General features: G+C 44.2%; 1 protein-coding gene across 3 annotated transcripts in view; it reads right to left on the bottom strand.

Annotated features, from left to right (window-relative positions):
* CFDP1 (craniofacial development protein 1) overlaps positions 1-26353 on the bottom strand; it is a 108707-nt gene that overhangs the window by 7654 nt on the left and 74700 nt on the right. For all 3 annotated transcript variants that reach the window (XM_081030393.1, XM_081030392.1, XM_081030391.1), the window contains one exon: positions 9307-9465. In XM_081030393.1, coding sequence (XP_080886519.1) covers positions 9307-9465 — 159 coding nt within the window. The remainder of the gene's footprint in view (positions 1-9306; positions 9466-26353) is intronic.

Consider the following 26353-nt stretch of genomic DNA (forward strand, 5'->3'; position numbering starts at 1 on the left):
GGGGTTGGGAACTAAGAGGCTGTGTCACAACTGCCAACTAGAGGCCAGAATGGCAGAAACACAAGGCAGGGCCTGATCCTAGGTTTGACATAAGCCCTCAGGGTCAGGTTATCAGACTCAGCAAGTGGAATACAGCATGCCCGTTAAATTTAAATTTCAGTTTCCCGATGGAGAAGGAAGCCACAGACACTGGACCCACTTTTGACATGGAGAGAAAACAGGGGAGACTGGTGGCAAGGTAGACCATAACAGCATAAATTCCCCTTCCAACTGTCACCAAGGGACGTGGATTCTCCAGTGGGGACTGTACCCAAAATCGACTGGAGGGCTTTGTCACACTACAACCACCACCCCTCCCCTTCCCAGCCCACTGGCCCTGGGTGAAGATCACGATGGGGACCAGGTTTTGACAGCAGTGTGCTTTAAATACCCCTCGAAGTTCCAGCAGAAAAAAAAAGGGTGAATTTAGGGCACATTTCAAGAGAGCCACTACCCAGTGCTACCCAACCGAGAGCGGGCTGGAGGGGGAAGGAAGAGGAAGCACTGGATGGGGCTTTGAGCATTTGTCGTCTTTCCTCTTGACTTTCCTTTAAAGAAGAGGAAGTGATACTTAAATTGGGATGCTTGCTGAGCAGGACAGGGCCTTGCAGGTTCCCAGAAACAGTGCTGGGTCCAGCTGACCTTGAGACGATCAAGAGCGAAGCTAGGCTGGGTGCTAAAGAGGCAGGTGCAGGCAGAGTTCAGAGTTCAGGTGTAGGGAAGGCCTCGGGCAGCACAGAGGGGCACATGTGCAGAATGCACCTGAATTCTCAAGGGCTACTCAAAGGCCATCAAGGCAGGTCTGGTGATTTCATTCCCCCATTCACAGCCATCTGCAGCTGCTCACGGGATCCCTGTGAGAGCTTTGGTTTACTGCCAAAAGCTGACCAGAAACAAAATTTCTATTGGACACGGACTCCCCTATCACCGAGAGAGAGAAAGGATGCCATCGATGAGGATAGCTTTGACCTTTACTATTTTTGTGACTTTGGGCAAGATATTTAATTTTCTGTGCCATATTTTCCTTCTCTGTAAAACAGGAATAAAAATTACAGTACCCCCTGACCATGCAATGAAACCTTAATAAGTACTTTGTAAACAATAAAACCCAAAATAGCTACAAGCATTGTGGGGTTCTTGCTTCCCATTTCTGACTTGACTGCATCATTACAAAGCCTCAGAACCAGGGACAGCTGGAACAGGGACCAAGGGACCAAATGCTCCAGAAAGAGGAAGGGCTCGTGGGGAAGGCCCCTCCTCCATGGTGGCCTGAATGGATGGCCTATTTCAACGGAGCCTCAGGACGTTTCCAGGCACCTTAAAGCAGGTTACAGCCCCAGTGGTTCCCAGCAGAACCCCCAGCTGACAAGTGCAATGGTGCTTTTCTGGCCTGTGCCCAGCTCTCCTGGGGATCCGGGCTGACTTGGCCCAGTCTACTGGGAAGCTGGGGTGTGGGTGGGGGTGTCATCCCTTCCTGCTACCATTCATTACCGTATGTGGCCCATCTTAGAGGCCGCAGCTCTTCACTTTCATTAATAAAATATGCTAATAGCATCAAAACCTAAGGGATTTCCTAGCATTTCCTTTCAGAACCAGGTTAGACACAATAGACTGTGATATGTTTTTGATCTTTCAACCCAAATTACTTTTCTGCCACCAATTTTCTTTAGAACCAGGCCAATGGGGAGGGAAGGGAAAATGGAAGGGAGAAGAGAAGGTAGAAAATGCTTCCAGGGAACATGTCAGCACCTATTTCTGGGAACCCACACGGCACGAGAGGCTGGCCACCTACCCAGCCAAGAAGTCAGTGTAGGCAGGATGCCCAGTGGGTGTGCTGACGTTCACATACCCACGAGAGGTCTCTTGCCCACTGGTCAGGAAAGGAAGAGCACGGGAGGTCCCGGGAAATCGGAAGCGGGTCCAGAGCTGAGGACGCCTGGAAGCTGCCTTAGAGGTCAGCTGCAAGCAGAGCCGGCATGCACTCAGTGCAGCACAGAAGGGAAGGGGTAAACTTTTAATTCCTAAACCAGAAAGCAACGGGCAACAGAGGCGCTCAGAGGCTGGAGTAAAGCTCTGTGATGGAGGTAATAAGATACGCATTATTTTGCCCTGAGAAATGCAAATGAAAGAAGCCATCTGTCTAGTATTGCACAAGCCATGGGGGTTGGGGACACGGTGGAAGAGATGTGACTTGCAAACACCTTGGGTGCCAGAGTGAAAGGGTGGTGATTTTAATTAAGTTTCTCCTCCAGTGCTTTCCTCCCATTTCATTTCAAGATTGTGCTGGTTCTTAAAGCGTGACTCTTAGGGGTAATGGAGAGAGGTTCTTTGGAGAAAGAAAATGATTTTCTCTGGTCTTTCCTTCATGCCTCACCAAATCACAAATACACCTGGTTTCCAAGAGCTCCATAGCCTTCAATTTGATTGTCAGCAGCAGCAGGACCATGCCTCTGCTCCTCATTTTCTATGCATGAGCCCTTCCCCTATGCCTGATGGCCTCCACCTCAGCAGTGCTGGAGGACCCACTGCTGTGGGCGAACGCTGCTGGGGAACCTGTGGGATGGGTTACAGGCGAGAGGGAAGCAATGCCAAACGCCTCGAGCGCAGACTGCTGACATCCATCCTGAAATGCTGGAGCAGGCGCTGGGAGTCTGGGCTCAGAGGAAAAGTATACTTGGTAGAAGCATTTGAACCAACTTTGCTGACCGAAAATGATGCCTGGGTGGAGCCATCATTCAGGTGTATCCTGCTCTTCTTTTCTGGGTGGTCCATTCTAGTCCTACTAGGCTCCGAATCAAAGCCATGGTTGTCTGCTAACCAGTGGGACGTGCTCTGGGTAGGTGCTTTTCTAGGTGCTGGTGACAGAGTGGTGAACCAGACTCTGACCTTGGGGGCTTACTACATAGGAACATAGAAAACCAAACAGGACAACATGCATCAGCTGGTAATAAGTGTGATGGAGAAAACATGGTGATGTGATTGTGGGTTCTAGGGTAGGGCCACTCTAGAGACTGGCACCTGAGTCCAGCCCATCATGGAGAAGGGTCTGGAGGAGCACGGCTGAGGGTGGGCTGCCATGAGCAGGGGAGGACAGGATAACAGGTGAGCAGGGGACAGCTCAGGGAGGGCCTGGAATGCCAGGGTAAGGAGCTGAAAACTGATTTCAGTCGGGAAAAGAAGAAAATGGTTTTTGTATGTAAAATAATCATTTAGCTGCTACCGTGTTTCCCCGAAAATAAGACCTAGCTGGACCATCAGCTCTAATGCAACTTTTGGCGCAAAAATTACTATAAGATCTGGTCTTACAACATGACATAACAATATAACATAACATAACACCAGGTCTTATATTAATTTTTGCTCCAAAAGATGCATTAGAGCTGATGGTCCAGCTAGGTTTTCTTTTCGGGGAAACACGGTATGTGCCGGAGAATGGAGGAAAGGTAAAGACGCGGAAGCAGGGAGTACATCAGATTTCTGTGGCTTGTACTGAGTGGTGGCAATGGGGCTGGACTGAAATATTTCACGACAGAATTATCTAGTGGACTTTCAAGACATGAGTGGAAAGAGAGGAAATCAAGGATGACTCCTAGGTTTTCCTTTTAACAGCTGGGTGGATGGCGATGGTGCTATTTTTTGAGAAATCTGAGGGAGGAAAGTGTGTTTATGGAAAGAAAGCAGGTATGTGCTTTTAGGTTTTAACTTTGATGTGTGTCTTAGCCATGCAAATGGATATATCAACAGGTGATACGGAGGTCTGGAGCTCAATGGAATGATCACTTTTTTGGGAATCATCAGCAGAAAATGACATGGAACTAGTGAGCTTTGTTGGGGGAGAGAATGTGAGAAAAGTAGGCTACCAGGAACTCAACCCTGGGACTCCTCAAATTTAAAAGCCCAGAAAAGGAAGAGAGACCAGCCAGGGACAGTGGGAAGAGATGCCCCCAAGCTGTATTTGCCATGACTGTAGAAAGTATTCCTATAAAGGGTTGGCAGGAATATGCCAGGAAGGGAGTTAAAGGAACAAAGCACCTAACTTTCCTGTAAGGCCCGACACTTGGTATGGTTAGTAGAAGCAGTTGGGAGAAAGGAGTGAGCAGAGGACTGGTGGAAAGGGAGGTAGTCCTATTTACAAAACATGCCAGACATTTCCCCTACTAATGTGATACCCGTAATATACCTGAGAGGTATACTGAAGAGTTTCTGCTTTACAGAGGAGGAAACGGGGGCTGGAACACATAGCAAGTTGGTAGAGACAGGCTTTGAATTCAGCTTCAATTCAGTTTATGAGAAAATAACATACACACACACAACAGAGCAATGTATAAAATGGGAACGGCAAAAGGCTTACTATCAAGCAAGTACGCATGTGGCCTTCCCCAGGTAACACAGCAGCAGCTGGCTGCCTCCAGGAGGCCCCTGCAAACTCTTAGCCAGTGCTGGCCAGCCAGGTGGGAGCTCACCCACATTTGCTTGCTCTCCTTTCACGTTCCTGTTCCTTTGACATTAGTCCAGTTGTGCCTCACTTTGAACTTAACATAAATACACTGTGTGTATTCTTTTGTGACTTGCTTCTTTCACAGACTGACCTAATGGACACACTGGTTTTGCATGTTTTTGACCCTCATATAAATGGAATCATACTGCATGAGTGTCTTTGTGTTATTATGTTATTGAAATTTTTTCACGTTCATTCCCATTGCTGAAGAATATTCCCGTGAACATACCACACTTTGTCACACTACTGACAGACATCTGAGTTGTTTCTAGTTTGGGGATATTATGAAAACCACTGTTATTTAAATTCTCATATATGTCTTTTGGGGAACATGTAACTGAATTTCTGTTGGGAATATAGCTAGGAGTTGAACTGTTAAATCACAGGGAATAACTACACGAAGCTTCAGTAGATAAATGCCAAATGGTGCATTTGAATTGAATCATATCTCCCACATAGATTGAACATTTTTATCATTATGAGGAGACTGCTCCCTTTATTTCTGGTAATGTTTTTGCCTTAAAGTCTATTTTATCTAATATTAATATAGCTACATCAGCTTTCTTTTGGTTAGTGTTTGCGTGGTTTATCTTTTCTCCCATCTTTTTATTGTCAACATTTCTGCATCCCATTGTTTTAGATATGTCTGTTTTAAACAGCAAATGGTTGTTTTTTATTTTCTAAGTCAACATGTCAATCTCTGTCTTTTAACTGGAACATTTAGTTTATTGACATTTAATGAAAATTCTGATAAATTTAGTTTTAAATCTAACACCTTATTTTGTGCTTATTATTTGTCCTGCCTGTTTGGTTTCTTTAATTCTTCTTTTGGGTCTTCCTTCACAAATCACTCTATTTTTCTCCCTCTATTACTTTGGAAATTCTGTACTCTGTTTCTATTCTAGGAATGCCGATATGCACACTTAACGCCTTTAACCTCCTCCTGGACAAAACAAGATCTTGGGAAAATTAAACTCCATTGACCCCCCCCCCCCCTTCCAACTTTTAGGTATTTACTGCCAAGTATTTTAATACTATCTTGCTTTAAGAAAGAACCTAATAACTTACAAGACAATAATATTGTTTTATATAGTCAGCGCTGATTTAAATTCACCTCGTATCTGCCTTTTTGTCTGCTGGGGGCAACTCTCAGCTTTTATTATTCTCAAAATTTCCATATTTGCCCTCGTTTTTGAAGGACACACACACACACACAGACACCCCCCCACCTCCCCACCCCCCGGAAGCCTAGGTTGGTAATTGTTTATTTCTGCACTATGAATAGACCGTTCCATGGTCTTTGGCTTGTACTGTTGCCAATGAGAAGTCACCTGTCAGTCTAATAACCCTCCTCCTTTCAGAGAAGTCTTTTTTCTGGCTCTCTTAAGATTTTCCTTTTTGTCTTTGGTTTGCTACAGTTTCACTCTGATATGTCTAAGTGTAGATTTCTATTTTATTTATCTTGGGATATACTTTGGGTTTTAAAAAAATCTATAAACAGATGTCTTTCATCTTTTCCCACTCTGTCCTCCAAACTGCTTAACTTCCCTTCCAATTACTGTCTTTTTGTCACTGAACTATGTTCTGGATAATTTCTTCTGTTTTCCAGTTCATGGATTTTCTTTTCAGCTGGTCCTACTATTAAACCTATCCATTTAGTTTTTAGCTATGGTCACTATATTTTTTATTTTTGGAAATTATTTGTGTCTTTTTCAAATGCTAGGCCATTTTTTTAAGTTTAAAACCTGTACCTGGTATTTCCCTTACTTAAATTCTTTGCAGATCTGATTCTGTGCCTGCTGTTTCTCAAGGTGCCTTGTTCCCTTATGTGAATATTTTCAGATAGCAAAATTGCCCTTTGAAAAACTGGAAATAATAACCAACCTAGCTTCAAATTCTATCAAATCTTTACAAGGGGAAAGATGTGATAGCACTTATTGAATGGAATTACCATCAAAACACAAAAAGCACAATAATCTTTTAACCTCAATCCAACCTTGTTTTAATCAGGACTGCATAACAGGAATATTTTTATCACTAGTCATGACCTGAACTCTTGTATATGAGATCAATTTAAATATGGTGCTCATAAAAAGGTCACAGTCTCATAATAAATATCACAGAGACCAATCATTACTCATAGGTAGATTTTTTTGCGACATTATCAAATGTGACCTTTCCCCCTTCTTTGTTCAGCAAAGATCATTTTTCGTTCCAGGGGTATACTTCTGGGGATTCTCCACATATTCCTGCAGAGGGTCCTCTCCTCAGATGTTGCCTCTGCTCTTGCCATCTGTGTAGGAGAATTTGGGGTCTGACCTGCCTCTGCCCAAACAGACCTTACAGGTTTTGGTCCTTGTGCTTTTCTCCCTTCAAATCTGTGGCACTGGGCACACTTCTCAATAGAAATCTTCCTGCCCTTCTTGACATCCCGTTTTGAAGTCAGCTCTCTAGTTACTGATAAAGGAGCCGCTAAAGGAGTGAGCATGGTCAGGCAAGTTAAGAAAGTTTATTGTGAGAGAAAGTCTATCGGGCTGAGCAAAGCTGGCTATAGCCCAGGCTGCGTGTCTAAAGGAGACTGCAGTGAGGAGGGTTATATAGGGGCAGTGCTGACAGCGTAGCATTGTTTGAACAGAAAATGTCTGCAAGCCTGCAGCTGTTTTGTGGCGTTTTCTGTTATCGCAAGTTTGGCTCTGTCTGCAGGTGCAGGCCAACAGACATTTTGTTATTTTCTTGCAGACATGGCTCTGACTATAAGTCAAGGTCTCTGAGCCCTAACATTCAGAGACCTAACAGTTAACCTATGTGCTGAAAAGGCTCACCCAACAGCTGGCTGTTGTGCTGTCATCTCTAAGTGCTCAGCCCTGGCTGTGCAGCACAATCGCCTAAGGAGCGATCTGAAGACACAGAGAACGACGACTCTGGATTCAGCAGCTCTGTACAGGGGTGATCTTGTCACCTGCACTTTGGAAAACCCCCTGAGGATTCTCCTGCTTAGCCAACATGAGACACAGTCCCTTCCCTGGAGGAGCGACTGGGCCCTTTGATCTGCCTGCAGGTGTGAGGAAGGCAAGTGAGTGGAGGCGTGGGGTGGGCACTGGAAAAACACAATCAGATCTGTGGAATCCTGGCCAGGGGAAAAAAGTCTCAGAGAAGGAGGGAAGAGCAAAGCACTTAAAAGTTACACGCTATTAGCTGTTCCCTAACCCAGTGACTGGATTTTCCATTGCCTGAAAAGTCCTCCATACGAAGCAGATGTCTTTTGTAATCTTGTTTTCTCTTCCAGTCTCATTTTATTAGCTCTCCCTTATCTTTAACAGCACTACTCCTAGTTTTTATAAGACCTGCAAGCAGAATGAACACTGTCCAACCCATATAATCAATACTCAGAGAAACACAGAGCATAGCACACACTGGCACTTCCCCACTACCTTAGATCACTAGACAAATGTGGTGAAGAAGAGGGAGCTGTGAGTTATTAGAGCTGAGTCGGAGTGGGTTGGTTTGGGGAAAATGTCAGAGGCCCTCTCTAGGTAACACTGACTCCTGCCCGCGCTTCTTCCTGGCTTTTCCCCAGATGGCTCTGGCACTTCCGCCTCTGTCTTGTGGCATTCCATCTTTGACACACTGACTTAGAAGTACAGTAGTTAAACAAGCTCACAAAGTCATTAAAAAATGTATTTTTAAACATACTTATCAGCTTCCAAGTTCACTCAAATAATCTTGAAGTCTAGTTTAGTAATATGGCCTCCAGAATAAATTCCTCACCTGTCTTTATTATAGTTTAGCTCGTAAATAACCCGAATGCCGACCACTTGATGCACATCTTTATGTGACAGGAGCTCTGCAAAGGGCTTTCTGTACATCTCTTATACGACGAGTATGTACTGTACATATTACATACATTATCTCACGAGATCCTCACACCCATGGAGGGAGGTAACATTATCCAATTTTATGGCGTAGGAGCTGAGCCTCAGACATGCCCAGTGCGCTGTGGGCAGAGGCCTTACGGTGAGGGGCGGGACGATGAGCACCCAGGGCTGCCTGACGGGCCACACCACACTTCCTTTCACTGTTTGGGGCGGGGACTGTTACCCCCAGGCATGGACCCACTTGTGCAGGAACTTGGTTCCTTAATTCCTGCTGAGGTTCCCAAGCACTCACGGAACACTGTTTCTTTCTTGATATTCCTAAATACCTAGTTTATGGACATCCTCTGTGTATTACAAAGTAAAGAGGAAGGGAGTGCAAGTGATGGCCTGGATGCTATCTGAGGGCTGGCGTGTCACAGATTGAAGCCAAGGGGGGAGCTCTACCCTGGGCTGTAATGACACGGACCAAAAAAAAATTAAAAATCCCATGATAATGCACCAACGTCTAGGCACTCTGCTGGCTCTGCTTTTGAAGCATTTGAGCTGGTCTGGCTTCTCAGAAGGCCAAGTAATTCAGGTCAGGCCAAGACTGATACAGTGAGCCATCTGACCACGTGAACAAACGAGGTGACTTACAGTTCACAGGAGTTAGAATTTAGCAAATTCACCTTGGCAGACGCGACTGTCCCTGCGAGAAGTGCTGCTCACATGCCTCTCCCTTCCTGTCACTCCCAGCGTTTTTCTCACCGCCAGGACCTGCCCCACATTAGGACAGAGCTTCACTGACAGACCAACGTACTCACATTTTTTCATTTAAATTGGGTGGCCTTTCTGCAATAAACTATTTCACAGTTCTTAGGATTTTTCAGAGGAATAGAATCTACTCCTTCTTACCCTTCTTTCCCTCGATTGTGGATGGCTAGTTCTTCACCAATGCCCTCTTCCTCCTTGAAGCTCTCCCAGTCCAGTTTGGACTTCTCTAGGGTGCTCATCTTCTGCTTCTTGGCTCCAATTTTTCCCAAAAGGCTGCTCATGCCACTAGATCTTTTTAACCTAGGGGAAGGGAAAACATAAGACATGTAATATGCGAAAACTATATAATCTCTTGATTAATGGTTTTTTTGATTGACACAGGGCTCCCTAGAATCGAGCTATTTATCTTAATGGGAGCCATGTTTGTATAGGGTACTGCCTATCTGGTGTGGAGAACACTGATAGTAAGTAGACCAGAATTCTAAAGCACTTTTCCTGCTTAACATCTCTGACCGCTCTAAGGACCTGGAGTAGGAAATCCTGCAGACCTCTGTATGTTCTGACAGGTCTCTGCTTGCAAGGAGGGAGAAGCACAGCATGATTCAGACACGGCTTTAGATTCACATGCCTAGGTTCATATTCCAGGTCTAACTGACTTTAGGCTAGTTATCTAACCACATCTGCCTTGGTTTCCTAATCTACAAAATGAATACATACCCATGAGGTTGTAGTGTATCTTACACGCAAAATGGTTAAAGTAGCACCTGGCAGAGTAAAGGTGCAATAAATGTTAGCCATACTGAATCACTGTCATCATTTGTGCACTAAAGCCCCAGGGAATTCTTTGAAGAGAAAGAGAACAAAACCCCAACATGGATGATCAAGAAGTCACAATATCTTAAAAGTACTCTACAATCAGTTTCCTTTCAACTCCTGTTAGTCAGGGCCCTGGTTTTTCCCAGGAGGTGGAGAATATTCCTTGCCCTGAAAGCATGGAATGTACAGCCCATGAGCCCATGTTCTATTTGTTGGTGTTGCTAGCTAGCGTGGACTGTGGGAGAAACCCCATTTGCCCAAGTTCAAGTCTTGGCAGGTCAAATTTTCTAGCCAATATTAAATGTATGAGATAAAATAAGAAAAACAGAATGTAGCTGGTAAGAAGATGGTGTTAGGGGAAGGAACATGGCTTTTGGTCTCTTTATGAAACTAAGACAGGTTATATACCAGCATGCAAGAAACTGAAAGTGATTTTCTGCTTTACTGGGATAAGCAAGAGTAAAAACATTTAAAAACTATGAGCTAACACTACAAGGCCTAGTAAGAATATCGATAATGATACCTGTCACTTGCCTAGAATGCTGATTCTCCAAGTGCTTTCAGAGCCACTTTCTTATCTCTTCTCACTATGGCCTGTGGAAGAGGAGTGCTGAATCTCAGAGCTGGAGGCGGCGGCTTCGCGATGACCTAGTGTCCCTCTAACCACTCTGAAACCCCACCTTCCTCGATCGCAGTGCCTATGAAGGGATGGCTCCCTGCGTCTGCTCTGGAGTGAGCAGACAGACCAGTGTCCAAAATGCACATGAGACTCTTGGGCTGAACCATTTCCCTCCGCACTCTCGCTGTATTCATGTCAGTTGAGAGGAGGCTAGCTTCCCTACTGTGGTCACATCTCACTACACGCTGTTAGCTTAAGATCAACTTAGAAGAGGCTGGGCGGGCATCCTCATCCGCATTTTGAGTTGGACAAATAAACAAAGTCTGAAGAGGTTAAATGATACAACGAAGGTCAAAACAATAGAAAATGCAGATCCAGGATTAAGCAAGGTCATCTTGACGCCCAGGGCAGTGCACTGTGCTGTCTTGCTTCGAAGGTGAGAATTTACTTGAGATATTTTCAGACAGCTATTTTACTTCCCAAATTGCTTAAGAATTTTCCAAACAGCTCTTTATGAGCTTTCAATTCACATCTAAAAATTCTTTCCCTATGACAATTTCTCCCTCAACACACATACGCGCCCTGTTGTGCCAGGAGCAGGGCATGAATGGGGATTAAGAAACTTAAGATGTCTCAAATCTTTTCACTTCTCACCTGTCTCAGTGCCACTACGTAGGTTCTCACTGTTATATTCTCTCAGGAGCCTCTTCACCGGTCTCCCTGACTTCTGTTCTGTCCCACCTTCATTCATGTGCCCCATCCTGGCATCTACTCTACATGCTGTCATTTGAGTAAATTTTCTAAAACACAAAGCTTATCATGTTTTTCTGCTTAAATGTTCCTGGACCCCTATTGCTCTTACAATAAGTCTGAATTCCTAAACTTGCAAAGTTCTTCCTGATCTTCTCTTATCACACCTATCCTTGTAATCTATGCTCCATCTATATAGTCCTGTACCTGCACTTCACCTCCACCTGCCTCCCTCCCATTCATCTGGTCTTACCTCAGCTTACAAACCACTTCCTCCAGGAAGCCTTCTTGGACCCTTCCCCTAATCTCTGGATTAGCTACCTCCTGGTGCTGTTTCTATTGTACTCCAGTTCTTTTCCTATTATAGCACAAATCCTTTCCCTGACAGATGCTCAAGAACTCTAATTTCAGCTGTCCCTACACTGGTCCACTCTGAACAAGCTCAGTCACTGCCGAGCTTGTGTATTTGGTAAGACAATATCTTACCAAAAGCACACACCTGGAGGATTTCCATTTCTGGTTGTAGGGCCCCCTTTGTCCCTGGATACGTGGTGAAGTTCATGCCATTGGGGCCACCCTCATTTAGCTGGTGGCTGAATGGACCAGCCTCCTGTTCTCACACAGGAATTCTAGGAGGTACTCTAAATACTTCTCAGGAGTTCTGGTGGCATCGAGCCCTCGTGGCCTTGGACATGCACTCTTGTATTGGCTTTTCCTCCTAACCTGTCTCACTCATTCCAACTCCTCACTCCTGCTTCCTGGGATGACTTTCCAAATAATCTACCTGCTCTGAGCAGAACCTAACGGATATTTAGGAGAAACGTAATTTTTCTTGTGTATGTTGCCTCTTTGCGGACACTCCAAATCTCTCTAGAGAACATGGATATAGTTCTGCAAACAGAAGGCACTCAGTAAAGCCAACAATGTCACCTGGACACAGAACAAATTAGTGGGAGAGAATCAGATCTTTGTAGAATAAAAAGTATTCAGAACACTTTGAAATTGGGGAATTCTAAGGGGAGTAATTTCCACTTGTATTCACCAATCAGCTCTCAACAACGGGTTCCCCATTTTATCTGGGCAGCACCAAAGCTGGACACCATCTCTGTCCCTCAGCTTATAGCTCTGATGGTATTCCCAGGTTATACCACCTCTTCCACAAATCACTTTCAGAAGTCTATGAGAGAATGACTTTTTGCTACATGGCAGTGAAGAGGGTTCCAGAAAAGGAAAAAAGCCATAATGCCCCTTTGCCTTGTTCACCACTAAACATCAGCAAAATGTCACCTGTGCTATTATTATGCTTTACGGGAAAGCTTCCAGGTCTGCCTTCCTGGGATCATTAACATGGTTTATGATTTCCTAATTTGATAGTCTTGAAAGCAAAATTACCTGTCTTTTATTTGAGGCTAAATCAAAGTGAATGACGCATTTATAGTAGCAGCCAGAACTCACGGAGACTCATCATAACTGAGACCTGCACTTTCTTCCTGGAACCTGGCATGTGGTGTCCCTGCAGGCTTTTGAGCTCTTACACTCACTCCCACCTTGACATGGGGCTTTAGTGGCATGATCCCGGCGTCACTCCATGGCAGCTTTCAGGAAGGCAGAGTTACCCGGTGCTTGGCCCTATCTCTGCTGTGAAGGTTCATCAATCAGGCTTTCAGGAAAGCTGAGGCAGGCAAGAAAGCATCAGGGGCTGCTGGCTTTCTCCGCTGTGAAAGAAGGCTGCAGAGGGCAGCGCAGGGGTACATCTCTCTGAGAACTTTGGCTACTCAGGAGAGAGTAAATCAACACTGGTTTCCCATAGGCATTTGGTAGCTGTGGAGACCGGAAAGCTGTGGAGAAGAGCAGGCCAGGATTCCCTTGGAGAACTCTCTGCTGTCAGTAGGAACCGATGCAGTTCCAGGCACCACTCTTTGTTCTGCATCCTAAGCTCTAAGGGCAAGGGACTACCAGAAAGTTCATTTAGACAGACTGCCCCCTCCCCAAGCTGCGGATTTTCCTATCTTGGTTCTAAAGTGTGGTGAGCAGTGTCACAGAAGACCATAGTACTTCATTCAAGAGAATCCACCTGTTATAAGTCAAAGTTCAAAGAAATGCATCATGCATTTGCCCACTCACAGATTACATCCGGAATGTTATACTCAGACATGTCAGGAGTATCGCTGCCACGATGTTTTCAATGTAACAATGATATTTCAACTTTCTCCTGAATGGCACACTCCTCTACCGACCTGACCACCAAAATACGGATATGAAGACTCATCCTGTCTGAGGAGCACGGCTTTCTCTCTAACCAGCCGGCTTCCCATAAGACAGCAAGGCTGCGTGCATGCTGGGGAAAGAGACTTACCAAGTTTTCTTTCTTGTGTATTCTGTCCAGTTATCCATCAAGCAGCAATTACCTCCAATTCCCCTCCCACCTAGCCCAAATGACCTATCCCAATGCCAGACACCAGCCAAGACCTCACACAAAAAAGGCTCAGAAACTCAGAAAAGGAACAGGGACTAAAAAGGGCAAAATTGGGGCCGGCCCGGTGGCTCAGGCAGTTAGAGTTCCACGCTCCTAACTCATAAGGCTGCCGGTTCGATTCCCACATGGGCCAGTGGGCTCTCAACCACAAGGTTGTCAGTTCAATTCCTCGAGTCCCGCAAGGCATGGTGGGCTCTGCAACTAAGACTGAACACTGCACCGGATGGCTCAGTTGGTGGGAGCACAGCCTCTCAACCCCAAGACTGCCGGTTTGACTCCTGCAAGGGATGGTGGGCTGCGCCCCCTGCAACTATCAACGGCAACTGGACCTGGAGCTGAGCTGCGCCCTCCACAACTAAGACTGAAAGGACAACAACTTGACGCTGAACGGCACCCTCCACAACTAAGATTGAAAGGACAGCAACTTGACTTGGAAAAAAGTCCTGGAAGGACACACTGTTCCCCAATAAAGTCCTGTTCCCCTTCCCCAATTAAATCTTTAAAAAAAAAGGGCAAAATTATGGTCATCTTTTTCTTCTCTGAATTCAAAGTTTACAATGATAATTTGCTAGAATTTACTCTGCTTCTCTATCCCCAGAAATGTAAGTTTAACAAAACTGATTACAACAAAATGATAAACTCCATCCTGTTGAGTCAGTTCTAAAGATATTATTGTAACTTGTTTTCTCTGCTGCAGCCCTGTGATTCACCAACCCATTTCCATTTATTTTGTAGCAAAAGCACTGCTTGTATTTGGCCACCCTCGGTAAGGCGCTAAATCCTGCTGTTATTTATAAGAGGTAATGGAAAGGAGCTGGGAAAAGAACTTCTCAAGTGGAAACAGAAAGAATGGCAGGACACAACAACTGCTTGTGAAGGGAAAGTGGGAACCTCTTCCCCCATGACCTTTAAAATCAGCCTCAGGCAGTTGGCCGTCCCAGGGATTAGAATTTTAGGTTTCGGAATACATTTAGAGCTATTCATTCACTGTACTCATCCAACAGAGATTACTGAGAAACGACTGTCTACCAGACATTGTGTTTAGAACTGGGGACATGAAAATATATCAGGCATACTCTTTGGTTTCAAGGAGACAATCTAATAGAGGAGATCGTCATACAGGGAAATTGTAACCACATACTATGAGGACGAAGAGGGGGCAGCTGAGAGGCTGTTTAACCCAAACTGCCTATTTTAGAGGTGAGTTAACTAAAACCTGAGAAGGTTAAGAAACCTGCCCCAGTTCACAATGGGACCCTTGGGGCTAGTACTCTGTGCTTTTGACACCCAGCCTGTCTTCTCCATCTTGCTGATTCTAGAGATGGGGACGAGATAACCTTTGAGGGTGCCTTCTATGCTCCAATTTCCACCACGGCTCACTGTTTTTGGAGAGTGGTGGTGGGGGGTGGTATTATTATTTTCCCTGTTGTCCCAGAGCTCCCTGTACACAGGACCCATTTCTTACTCATTTGGACTCACCCATGTATAGCATAAAGCCTTGCCATGGTACGTGATCACTACATTTTTAATGAACTAGATCCCTGTGACTTCACAATGGACTTACCCAAATGAATTTTTTTCTTGTAACAAAAAGATTCCACACTACACTTGAATTCATAGGACAGAAAAGGTAGCTCCAAAACTAGATCAGCAAGGACAGGGCCAACACATGTTCTCGGAAGCAGTACTGACCTTTACTTAGAACTTCAACTTACAGAGCCTGGCTCAAGTCTGTGCCTTCCATCACACAACTAGCACAACCACTGAAATGCAAATTATTTGGAACAAAGATGTCTTTGGCAGAGATATGCAGTTTCCTTAGTATTTGTCATCTGTTTACAAGGCGGGAGTGAACTTTTTTGTAGCTCACATATAGACTATTTTCCAGAACCCTGAGAAATGGGAAGAAAGTTCATGATAACCCTGTAGTGAGAACTGTCTGCTTGGAACCACTATTCTCTTTCAGATCTTCTTTGGATTTAGCTGAACTCTGTAAGAATGAAAAGTAAAGCCTCAATCCCTGGGCCAATTTCACTCCCCACCTGATCTACATCTCTAAGTCATCTAGAGATTTACATCTCTAAGTAATCTCCCCAAAGCCTAAAAACAAGGCAATGGACTGGAAGCTAGTGGTATGAGAGGGAGACAGTTTAAATCCCATTCACTTCTCCACCTTGTACTGACAGTATTCTGTGGGACATCAGGCTCAGGAAAGTGGAAAACCAGAAGTAAAACAAGATGTTCCAAATGATCTTAAACATTTTGTGGCTTGCAAAATTGTCAGTACTCTTAAATCTATTATTATTGTTGATAGAGTGCCAGAAAAAAAAAAGTGGCATCTATCAGCAAAAGGTGAAATGAAAGCTGGCAAACAGCAGCAGCTTCAGTTTTTCTACAAATAGAAAATGATTTCCTACTAAGTTTTATTACTCTTATGCTAATCCAAGAATGAACTGTACTTAAGTTTGTCTGATTTGATTTCAGCTACTCTACATCTTTATAACATGTCTATGAAACATAACTGCTTTATTGCGCACTTGAATTTTCCTTTAATCTTTTAATCTAGTATGGTCTCCTATCTTTTTTTTTGTTTTCTTTGATTTTTGGTCATTGATGTCATTGCTGCTTTTTTGAGTCTGGGTTCATTTTCTTATATAATATCGCTACTTCGGGGTTTGTCTGTTTCCTGTGTTAAGCATCTCACACCGATGAGGCTGGGTACTGCTTACTGCACCATCACACAGTGACAGGCACAGAGAGTCAGGTCAGTCCAGGACCGAAGATACTAAGCGTGGTCCCTTGGGGAAGGTGCTGATGGCCAGAGCTCTCATTTGTAAAGGGACATTCTCCCCTCTGTAATTAACGTGTAATATGTAGGATAAGAGTCTCAGGAAGTTTAGAAGCTTTGACTGCTTATTTCTGGTGCTTCACTCTATAATACCCTGACGTGTACTCTAAGGATAGACTGGGTAAATGAATAGTAAAGGATCTTATTTGAAGGACAAATATTCAGAAAATCCCAAAGGAAACATAAAGCTCTGGCTTTATGAGAAAAATCTCTAAAAAGTGAAAGAGCAGTAACCAGAGAAAAGGCCAAGGTTATGTATGGATCATCAGCAGAGTCCTAGATTGGACAGGCCGATGGTGAGAACAGAAGTCTCTGGCCAACATGGAAGCATTCATCTAGATACCTCGATATTCTTCTCAAGGGGTGGCCTGGTATGTGTAAGGGTTAAGTGACACGGAAGGCAGTGGCAAAGAAAAACCCTTCTGGCCTGTCTATCAGACCACTAGGAAATAATATTTCTGAATTTCCCTTCTCTTTTGTCCCACTCCCATGTGGTTTCGTCTCATTCCCTGGGAAAGAGATAATGCCACATCCCTTCCTGACTGCCCCAGCAATTTCCTTCCTTGTGTCATTCCCATGGTGGTGGTGGTGGTGGTGATGGGGTCATGGCAAAGCAGGGAAGCGCCTCCATTTTATGGCAGTTGGGGAGTAAAGAGGCCTGGGGGCCCTCCAAGGAGGAAATGTTTAGTTTACTGGGAATTGAGGATTATGCCAGGGGAGGGGGATGCTTTCCCCCTGAGGTGCAAACTGCTGTTGCTTTTAATTTGTATGATCAGGCACAGCTGGGGAGAATAATTTATTGACCAACACAAACAGACCATTTACATTTCTGAGACAGAATTTTAAAGGAATTATTAAGTACAGCTTTTAACAAAGCCCATAATGGCATTTTTCTTTATGCAGAACCCTGGGAGCTCAACTGAGACAGGCACAGCTTGTTTTCCAGATACTGGTTCCATATGGGCTCCCAAACAACCACAGCCACAGAGGCAAAGAAGAGATGAGGTGGACTCCGGATCTGGCAGCTAACAGGACAATGACCCCTCCACAGGTGAGCTTGCTCTCTGCGGTGAGAGTGCTAAGTCAGGGCGGGTCTGCAGCCTACCTGCCTGGGCTGAGCGCAGGAGCCACCCATCACCCTGATCGCTCCCATCAGGAAAACACCGCTGGGCAAACAGCACATGTCTCCAACGAGCTAATATGAGATGCAAAGCACAGGGCATGGAAGATAAATGTGCCTTGATTATGGGTTGTACGGCTAATTGCTGATTAGGGAGTTGGCATGCTTTCTCAAACCTCAGCATTCTGCCTTTCCTCTGACGTTCAGCTTTATTTTTCTCCCAGGCAGTTCTCTATCTCCTCATGAAAATATTTGAGATGTCAACATAAAATACATTTTAAATTCTTGGGCACCGCCCAGATTGAAATCAGGTTAACTTTTCAGGATGTGGGGCTGTCTCTAGCCCTCTAGCCAGACCAGAACTATTCCTTTAGTCTTACATCACAGAGACCTCACTGAGAACGAGTCATGCCTGTGCTCCTTTCTAGAAATGGGTAAGCACACTAACCGCATGGCCTTAAATGAAATTCACATGAATTGGCTAGCGTACATTTTGCAAAATTACTTCCCCTCCCTCCCAAACTTCTCACTGCTACTAAATGAGCATGCTCGATTCCAAATGAGAAGGAGATGGATGCTGGACACAGCTGGCATTCCTGACACCTCCACATTCTGTCTGGAGGGGAGTGTGCTTTATGGTCCTTTCATTAATGAGGCTGAAATGGTAAAAAAGGTCATTTTCAGCACTTGGTGCTCTTGCTGGGGCCTGACTCCAAATCCCTCTCACAGTGGCACCTGTCATGTCGCTTGCTCATTTAGTTGCCAGGGTATCTTCTCCAGCCTCTTAGAAGCCACAATACTGCTAACTCAATGGGCAATGCAACAAAGCTTATACCCCAACCTGCCCCCCTCCCCAGGACAGCTCCCACCTCTCCTCAAAAAGCCAAGGAACACCTCCATCAACGTCAGCAGTTTCCCCCTGGTCACAGCACCCCTCACAATCCGGGATTTAAAGAGCCCTTGGGAAGCAATTATCTGCACCAGGGTGATCAAAAGAAGGGGGTTGTTTCAGCCCGAGTCCACGATGTCCCTTTGCTAAGGCAATGCAATGGCTTTTAACAAAGAGAAGTATTTGTTCCCACGTAGTTTGGTAGAGAAAGCAGAAAACTTTCTTTTTACTTTATGCAGGAAATGGTTTTCATAGATGCTAACCGCAGCTCGGCAATCTGTATAAACCACAACATAGTTTCTCTTTAATAAATGGAAGATTTTTACCCATTGTATCACTAACCACCAAAAAGAATTCCCACCCTCCATCTCTAAAGCAAGAGATGGAGGGTGGGAATTCCTTTCCTTAATCTGTTAGCCAGGGTTGCTAAAGCAGCTTTTTCATTCAGAAATGTAGATTATTCTACAAATTTCCTGTCACCCAATCCCACTGCTGAGCGATGGACAAACCTTGAATGAATCCAGTCTCTCTGCACTCTGAGATCCCCTCGGATGATGTGCCTTTATGACCATGACCCACAGTGGGTCATAATATAAATGTATGACTGCGGGTTATGGCCAAAGTTTTGAAAAAGGTGCTTTGGCAACTGCTGGCTGGGATATTAAGGCCTGCTGAAATAAAGCTGGCCATGCATAGATGGTTTGAGGGAATTGAAAGGAAATGAAATGAAACCAAACCAAACCAAACCAAAGCAAAACAAATGCAGTTATCTAAAGATGTGAAGGGCAGACTACTGAGTTCTTTGATGCATCCTTGCATGCTATTAACCATTTGCTCTGGGAAACTAGGCATCACTGTCTCCCTGCTTTGAGAGCAAGATTCCTGCCCTGAAGCCAGCAGAGTAGCCTGTGACCCTCTCCTGGGGCCAGTGGCTTTCTGATGCCCTTCCCATCACTGTGAGGCTCAGCGGGTACCTCAGCAAAGACTGCCTGAGCCTGTTCATCATTTCTCTGCCCAGAAGGAAGCAGGCTCGGAGCAAGGGGATACTGCCAGTCTCATCTGAATGACACAATGAAAACTAAAAGGGCACACGCATATTACAAAAACCAAAGCAAGCCTCCCAAAACTACCTAGCTGTAGCGAGGAAGAGTGTTCCTCTAAGAGAGAAGATAATGGAGACAACCCAAGTATATAAAAGTTACTGAATTTATTCATAGTCTGAAAGAATACTGGAAAAATCTGATGATTAATCATTTCTTATTCCTAGCTAATAGTTTTAAAATACTTTTAAAAATAGCTTTACTGAGATATAATTAACATACTAAAGAATTCACCCCTTTAAAGCACGCAGGTCAATGGTTTTCAGTGTATTCAGTTGTGTAGCCATTACCACAATCTAATAATATTAGAACAGTTTGTCACCCCCTCAAAAATAACCCTCACACAGATTAGCAGTCATCCCCCCATCGCCCCAGCTCTAGCCTACCACTAATCTTTCTGTCTCTATAAAGTTGCTTAATCTCTCAGCTAATACTTTTAAATCATAAGTCTGAATATTTTAAATTATTCAAAAGCAACATCTCTCTCAGTTGGTTATCTATTACAGCTTCCTATTGGAAACATTTAAACTTTCAATTTGTCCTCTATGTTGATGGTCAATACATAAATTTTGCAAGGGCCAGGAAAATCAGAAACCTAGACTTCAGACAAGAATACTGGAGTATCTGTTGTAGAGCTCAGTCTGACACTATTTTGAAGCTGTGTTTTTAAAGCAGTGGGGTACAGTGGCTTTGCACACATTGCAGAAACATGTCCCTGACATTTAATCTTTGTTTTAAAACCCTCTGGGCGAGTTAATTTCTCTGAGCCCCAAGTAACCAATTAGTAAAACGAGGATAATAGTAACTACCATGAAGGGTGATGATTACATGAGATATTCATCAACTCAACCCGATTTATTGAGTGCCTTCAGTGTGCCAGACTCTGCTGGCCACTGGAAATAGAGACACAGATTTCTTACCCTCATTTAATTCATTTGCACAAGAGATAGATACGCAAACAAGTAATTACATTATGAGAAAACGACTACCCAGCAAGGGCAGTAAAAGCATAAGCATGTGAATTGGAGAAAGCTGCTGAGAGCAGGGTACGTATCTGAAATTTGAAGGATGAGAGGGATTCTGCCTGCCGGGGGGGACAAAGTGCCAGGGGGATAGAGAAGTCCAGAAAAAGGTTAATAATATCTGCAATGTATGTGAAAGCACATAGCACAACACCTGGCACATAGTAAATAATCAATACTCCCTGTCGTCCCAACTCTTACACTCGTATGTCCTTGAAAAGATACTCTCTAAAATGCAGAAAGAAATTAAAATCCTGCTGCTGCTGGAGAAAAACTGGCGGATCTGAAACTTTAAGAGTTGCTTGTTCTGTTATTTTCCTGAGGCTAATTCATCTTTGGCAGCAAAGTACATTTTATATTTTGACTTCTTTTTCCCCCACAAACTTTTCATTTAAAAAAATTTCAAACCCAGATCTCCTTTAATCTAGAACAGTCCTCTTGCCTGTAGAATGGCCTACGACTTGGACCTGATTGTTAGTGTCGGCTTCTTTGAAGGCATCTGGGAGTCTTCCAGCATGCGATTCTTGGACTGCTTTTCTTCATCTACACGCACTTCCTGAGTGACTTCATCCAGTCCCAAGGCTTAAATACCAGTTATATGCTCTGACTCCCCAAATGTCTTATCTTCAGCCCAGACCTTTCTCCCAGACTCCAGCCTTACAAGCCATTGCCCAGGGGACATCTCTACTGGGATGCCTAGTATACTTGCCTGCAGCAGCAGCTGCCCACAAGCCAGCAACCACACCGGCCCGGGGCTTACCTCTCAGACTTCCTTTCCTCACCGACCCCCATTAATTCCACCTCAGGCACACACCCATCTTACAGACCTTGCTTCAAGCCATTCTTCTGTCCAAAATAGTCTCTTCTCAGTTAGCAGCTTGGTTAACTCCCTCTCCTCCCTCAAGTCCCCTCAAGTCTCAGTTTCTTAATGAGACTTATCTTGGCCATTCTATTCAATACTGTAACCTTTATCCTGACCCCACACTCCTGATCCCCTACCCTCCTCAGATTTTCTTTCCTTGATGTTTTCTAACACACCATGTAATTTATTTATGTTTATTGTCTATCTCCCTGCTGGAATGGAAACTCCACAAAGGCTGGGACCTATGTCTGTTTTGTTCACTGATAAAACCCAAGCACCTGGCAGTGCCCGGCAAATAAAAAATTTGTTGAAAGAATGTATGAATATTAGGCAAACATATCAACTTCATACACTATAAGTAGATTACAATAATGATAACCACTACAGTAACAATTCTCGGTGTTGGCTAATCTCGTAGCTGCTGCTCATCCTTAGTTAAGTTTTCTACAGGAGAACCAAGTACTTCAGAGCAGGCACAGGAAAAGCATTTGTTCATGGCAACAGATGGCAGACCTCCTTGAATGGCTGTCAGTAGCCTGGAACTTGTCCTACGCTGGCCTTGGCACCACCCCATAAGAGCCTGCGGAATGTTCAACAATCTTGTCATAAACTCGTAATCCGGAGCACAGGGGCTAAGATATCTTAATTAAAACACAAGTAAGGGACAGTTAAGGGAAATGTCAGGCTAATCTTTTTTTGTTTATTTTTGCCTATAACAGAATTTGTGTGGGGGAAAGGGTGGCAGTAGTGGCATTTGGATTCATTTTATGTGAAAATGAAGCCCTGGAACAACCAGGTCAGGAGACCTATGGAAAGACTTAGCTGTGTGGCAAATGAGCTTTCCCCCTTGCTATTGGCTACCTCACAGCTGGGCTTTGGTTTGGGTTGGGGGAGGTGGGGTGGGGCTAGTTTAAAGTCATATACACTACTATGTTATGAGCCAGAAGCAATGCCTGAGTCTAGCCTTGCCGCTAAAACCAACAATGGATGGATGTAATTGGAGCAATTAGCTCACTTAATACTCAGCCAACAGAAAAACTTCTTGTCAGAATCTGCCAGAAAGAGTTATTCAGGTTTTGCTGCAGGCAGCAAACTGAGCTGTGGCAAAGATGACCACTCCCTCCAGCTGTCACAAACAGCCATGTCAAGGTAAGAGAGTTATGCAGACGCTAACTTTCCCTCTTGTTCAGTGGAAATCTGAGCTGGTGTGCACAGTGGAAGGGATAAGATGGTGAAGAGCAGCTAGAAAAAAGATGCAAAAAGGAATTGATCCTTCTTACTGCTGAGGGTCTTGGTGCATGCTGAAAACTCAGGGGTAAAAGAAGATCCTAAAAACTTCCAAAGGGGGTGGAAGAATAAGGGCATATACAAAGATTCAAGACTTGCAAATGGCTTCGCACTTGTGATGCTTGACCATGGAGCAATGTCCTCAGAATTCTGAAGGAAAATCATTTTCTACCTATAATGTTACACCCAACAAAACCACTAATAACACATGAAGGTAGGAGCAGCCGATTAGCTTAGTTGGTTAGACCGCTGTGCTCTTAACAAGGTTGCAGGTTCAATCCCCACATGGGCCACTGTGAGCTGCGCCCTCCACAACTAGATTGAAACAACTACTTGAGTTGGAGCTGATGGGTCCTGGAAAAACACACTTAAATAAAAGTTTTTAAAAAAATGTGAAGGTGGGCCGGCTCGGTAGCTCAGGCGGTTAGAGCTCCATGCTCCTAACTCCGAAGGCTGCCAGTTCGATTCCCACATGGGCCAGTGGGCTCTCAACCACAAGGTTGCCAATTCAATTCCTCAAGTCTCATAAGGGATGGTGGGCAGCGCCCCCTGCAACTAAAATTGAACACGGCACCTTGAGCTGAGCTGCCACTGAGCTCCCGGATGGCTCAGTTGGTTGGAGCCCATCCTCTCAACCACAAGGTTGCTGGTTCGACTCCCGCAAGGGATGGTGGGCTGCGCCCCCTGCAACTAGCAACGGCAACTGGACCTGGAGCTGAGCTGCGCCCTCCACAGCTAAGACTGAAAGGACGACAACTTGAAGCTGAACGGCACCCTCCACAACTAAGATTGAAAGGACAACAACTTGACTTGGAAAAAAGTCCTGGAAGTACACACTGTTCCCCAATAAAGTCCTGTTCCCCTTCCCCAATAAAATCTTTTTTAAAAAAAAAGTGAAGGTACAACAAAATTATTTTCAGGTATACCAAGTTTCAAAAATTTCTCTCCCATAAACTGTTTCCTAAGGATGTTACTGGAGGATGAGCTATATTAAAACAAGGGAATAAATTTAGAAAAAGAACGACGAGTGATCCAAGAAATAGGGGAGCTACACAAAGAGGGATAAAAGGCAGGTCCAGAGCAACAGCTGCACAGAAAGCCAAGCTAACAAAAACCCCTGGCTTGAGCAGAACAATGGAAGGTTCCAGAAGGGACTGGGGGTAGAGAGGGGATGGAAATGACAGATTATCTGGCATAATCGAAAGGGATTTTACAGCCCTGTTGGAGATTTGGGAGAAAAATTGTGATAGGGACATAGAAAACCAAGCAAAGTAATATATGTACATGAAAGGAAATATGAGGCTAGTCCACACCCTGGCTTGGGAGTGAAAAACACACCAGTGATAATGTTATTAAGTTGGGAGGATGGAAGGAGAACTGGGACACTGAGAGGAAGGGTGGATCAAGAGTGTTAATTCCCCTTCTACCAGAACAGGAGTTGGTGCTTCTTAAAAACCAGAATTAACAGGAAGTTAATAAATAATGTATAAAATTGATAAACTGATAAATAATAGTATACTAAACCATTAGTTTAAAATACGAACAATAAAGTACCAGAAGAATTAGCTAAAAGAGTTTAAAGTAGTTGGCTCTGGGAAGCAGGACTCAGGACGAGGTCAGGAGACTGCCTAGTACATTGTAACTATTCAAACTACGTATGATTTTGATTTAATAATCAGTCTGTGTTAATAAATCTTAATGTTCCTTACAGCAGACAAAGAAGAGAAAGGGATGTTTCTGAGGAGCCATATTCTGGCCATATTAGTCTCTTGGACTTCCTGATTTTGAATTTGTCTTCTTTGACCTCTGTTGCTTTTGTCACTTAACATGTTTCTTATTGTTTATTCTTTTAAAAAATTTTTGTTCTCTTGTTTATGCTTTTTTTTTAAGAAAGTAGAAAACATGGGTCAACATTTTTAAAAAAATTTTTATTGGGAAGTATTGGGGAACAGTGTGTTTCTCCAAGGCCCATCAGCTCCAAGTCGTTGTCCTTCAATCTAGTTGTGGAGGGCGCAGCTCAGCTCCAAGTCTAGTCGCTCGTGCTCTAACCAAGTGAGCTATCCAGCCGCCCCTCTTATTGTTTATTCTTAATAAAGATTTTCTACATGTACAATCCTTTCCATAACACTGAAGTACCTGAATTGACCTATATTTGATAGCGTTCTGTGGCTAGGTCACTTGTTCACTTGTTCTAGTATAGTTCAAAACGTCCTTCATTCCTACCATTTGCTAGCAAACATGCTGGTGCAGGGGTACAAAGAAAAAGCAAGCCTTGTTATTATTCTTAGGAAGCTATAGCCCCCTGACAGTACTTGACAAATAACAAGAATAAAATCTGCTTCTCCCTCTAACACTTGTTATAATATTTTTTAGTGTTTCTCAGTGCGGTCCGAGAATCCTCTGTGGTTATTAAAAAGGCAAACTCCAAGGCCCATCCCTGGCCTCCTGAATCAGTCTCTCTGGGATCAGGGCCCCGGGGTCTGCGCTTTACTTACAGCACACTATGATTTGAGGGCCACAGTTTTAGAGAAAATTCCTGATGTTTCCCACTGAAGCACATTACCACCTAAGTAATTATCCAAACATTATGGTTTCAAGAGAAACTGAATGGGCTGCCCAAACATTTTGGCAAGGCTGTGAACACAATTTAGGTCAGCAGAGCCAAGTCATTGAGGAGTCACAAGGCTAGTTTTCAAAACAAAAAAAAGACTGATGTGTAAATTTAGGATAGAGGTGGATCTCTATCCTAAAGGATGGGGGTGGGTGGTTTTGTCTTCTCCACCTGGTTCTGAACTCATTAGGAAAAATCATGCAACTTCCATATTGCTATTTCTTCACTGGAAAAGTTGGTGAAACGATCTGTTTCCCAGTGAATACAATGTTGAAATGATGAAAGCTAAAACATTTTTCAGCACTTAATATAAAAGGTTTTCCAGAATCCTATTTATTTCTCAGGTTTCGTCTGCTGTTAATCAGAATATGAAGAGCATAAAACTGTGACACTCGTAAGATGAGAATGCCCCTCATTTTACTAACAGTCAAGCCCCACTGTCCATCCCCAAGCACGCCGAGGCCAACTAGCACAATTTTGTTATTATTCTGAAGGCTGCCTCTCAGGTAGACAAGCCAGTTCTTACGATGACAAAATGAAGCAAATTCCAACTATTAAAAGTTAGAAACAACACACAGTGGGCCTTACAATAGCTAGGCCATGGGACTTATTCCCCAGCTATACAGGACAGGCTTCTCCTCCGCAGGTACTGAGGTACTGCTCTTCCTGCTGTGTGTGGGCGCCAAGCACTGATGGCCACACCCCCAACTTGTGGACTTCAATGGTGGCCAAGTACAGCCTGTGGTTTGTCTTATTATTGGGTCGCGCGTACTTGTACACACACACAT

This window comes from Rhinolophus hipposideros, assembly GCF_964194185.1.
Source record: "Rhinolophus hipposideros genome assembly, chromosome: 21".
In the NCBI taxonomy this organism is placed as follows: Eukaryota; Metazoa; Chordata; class Mammalia; order Chiroptera; family Rhinolophidae; genus Rhinolophus; species Rhinolophus hipposideros.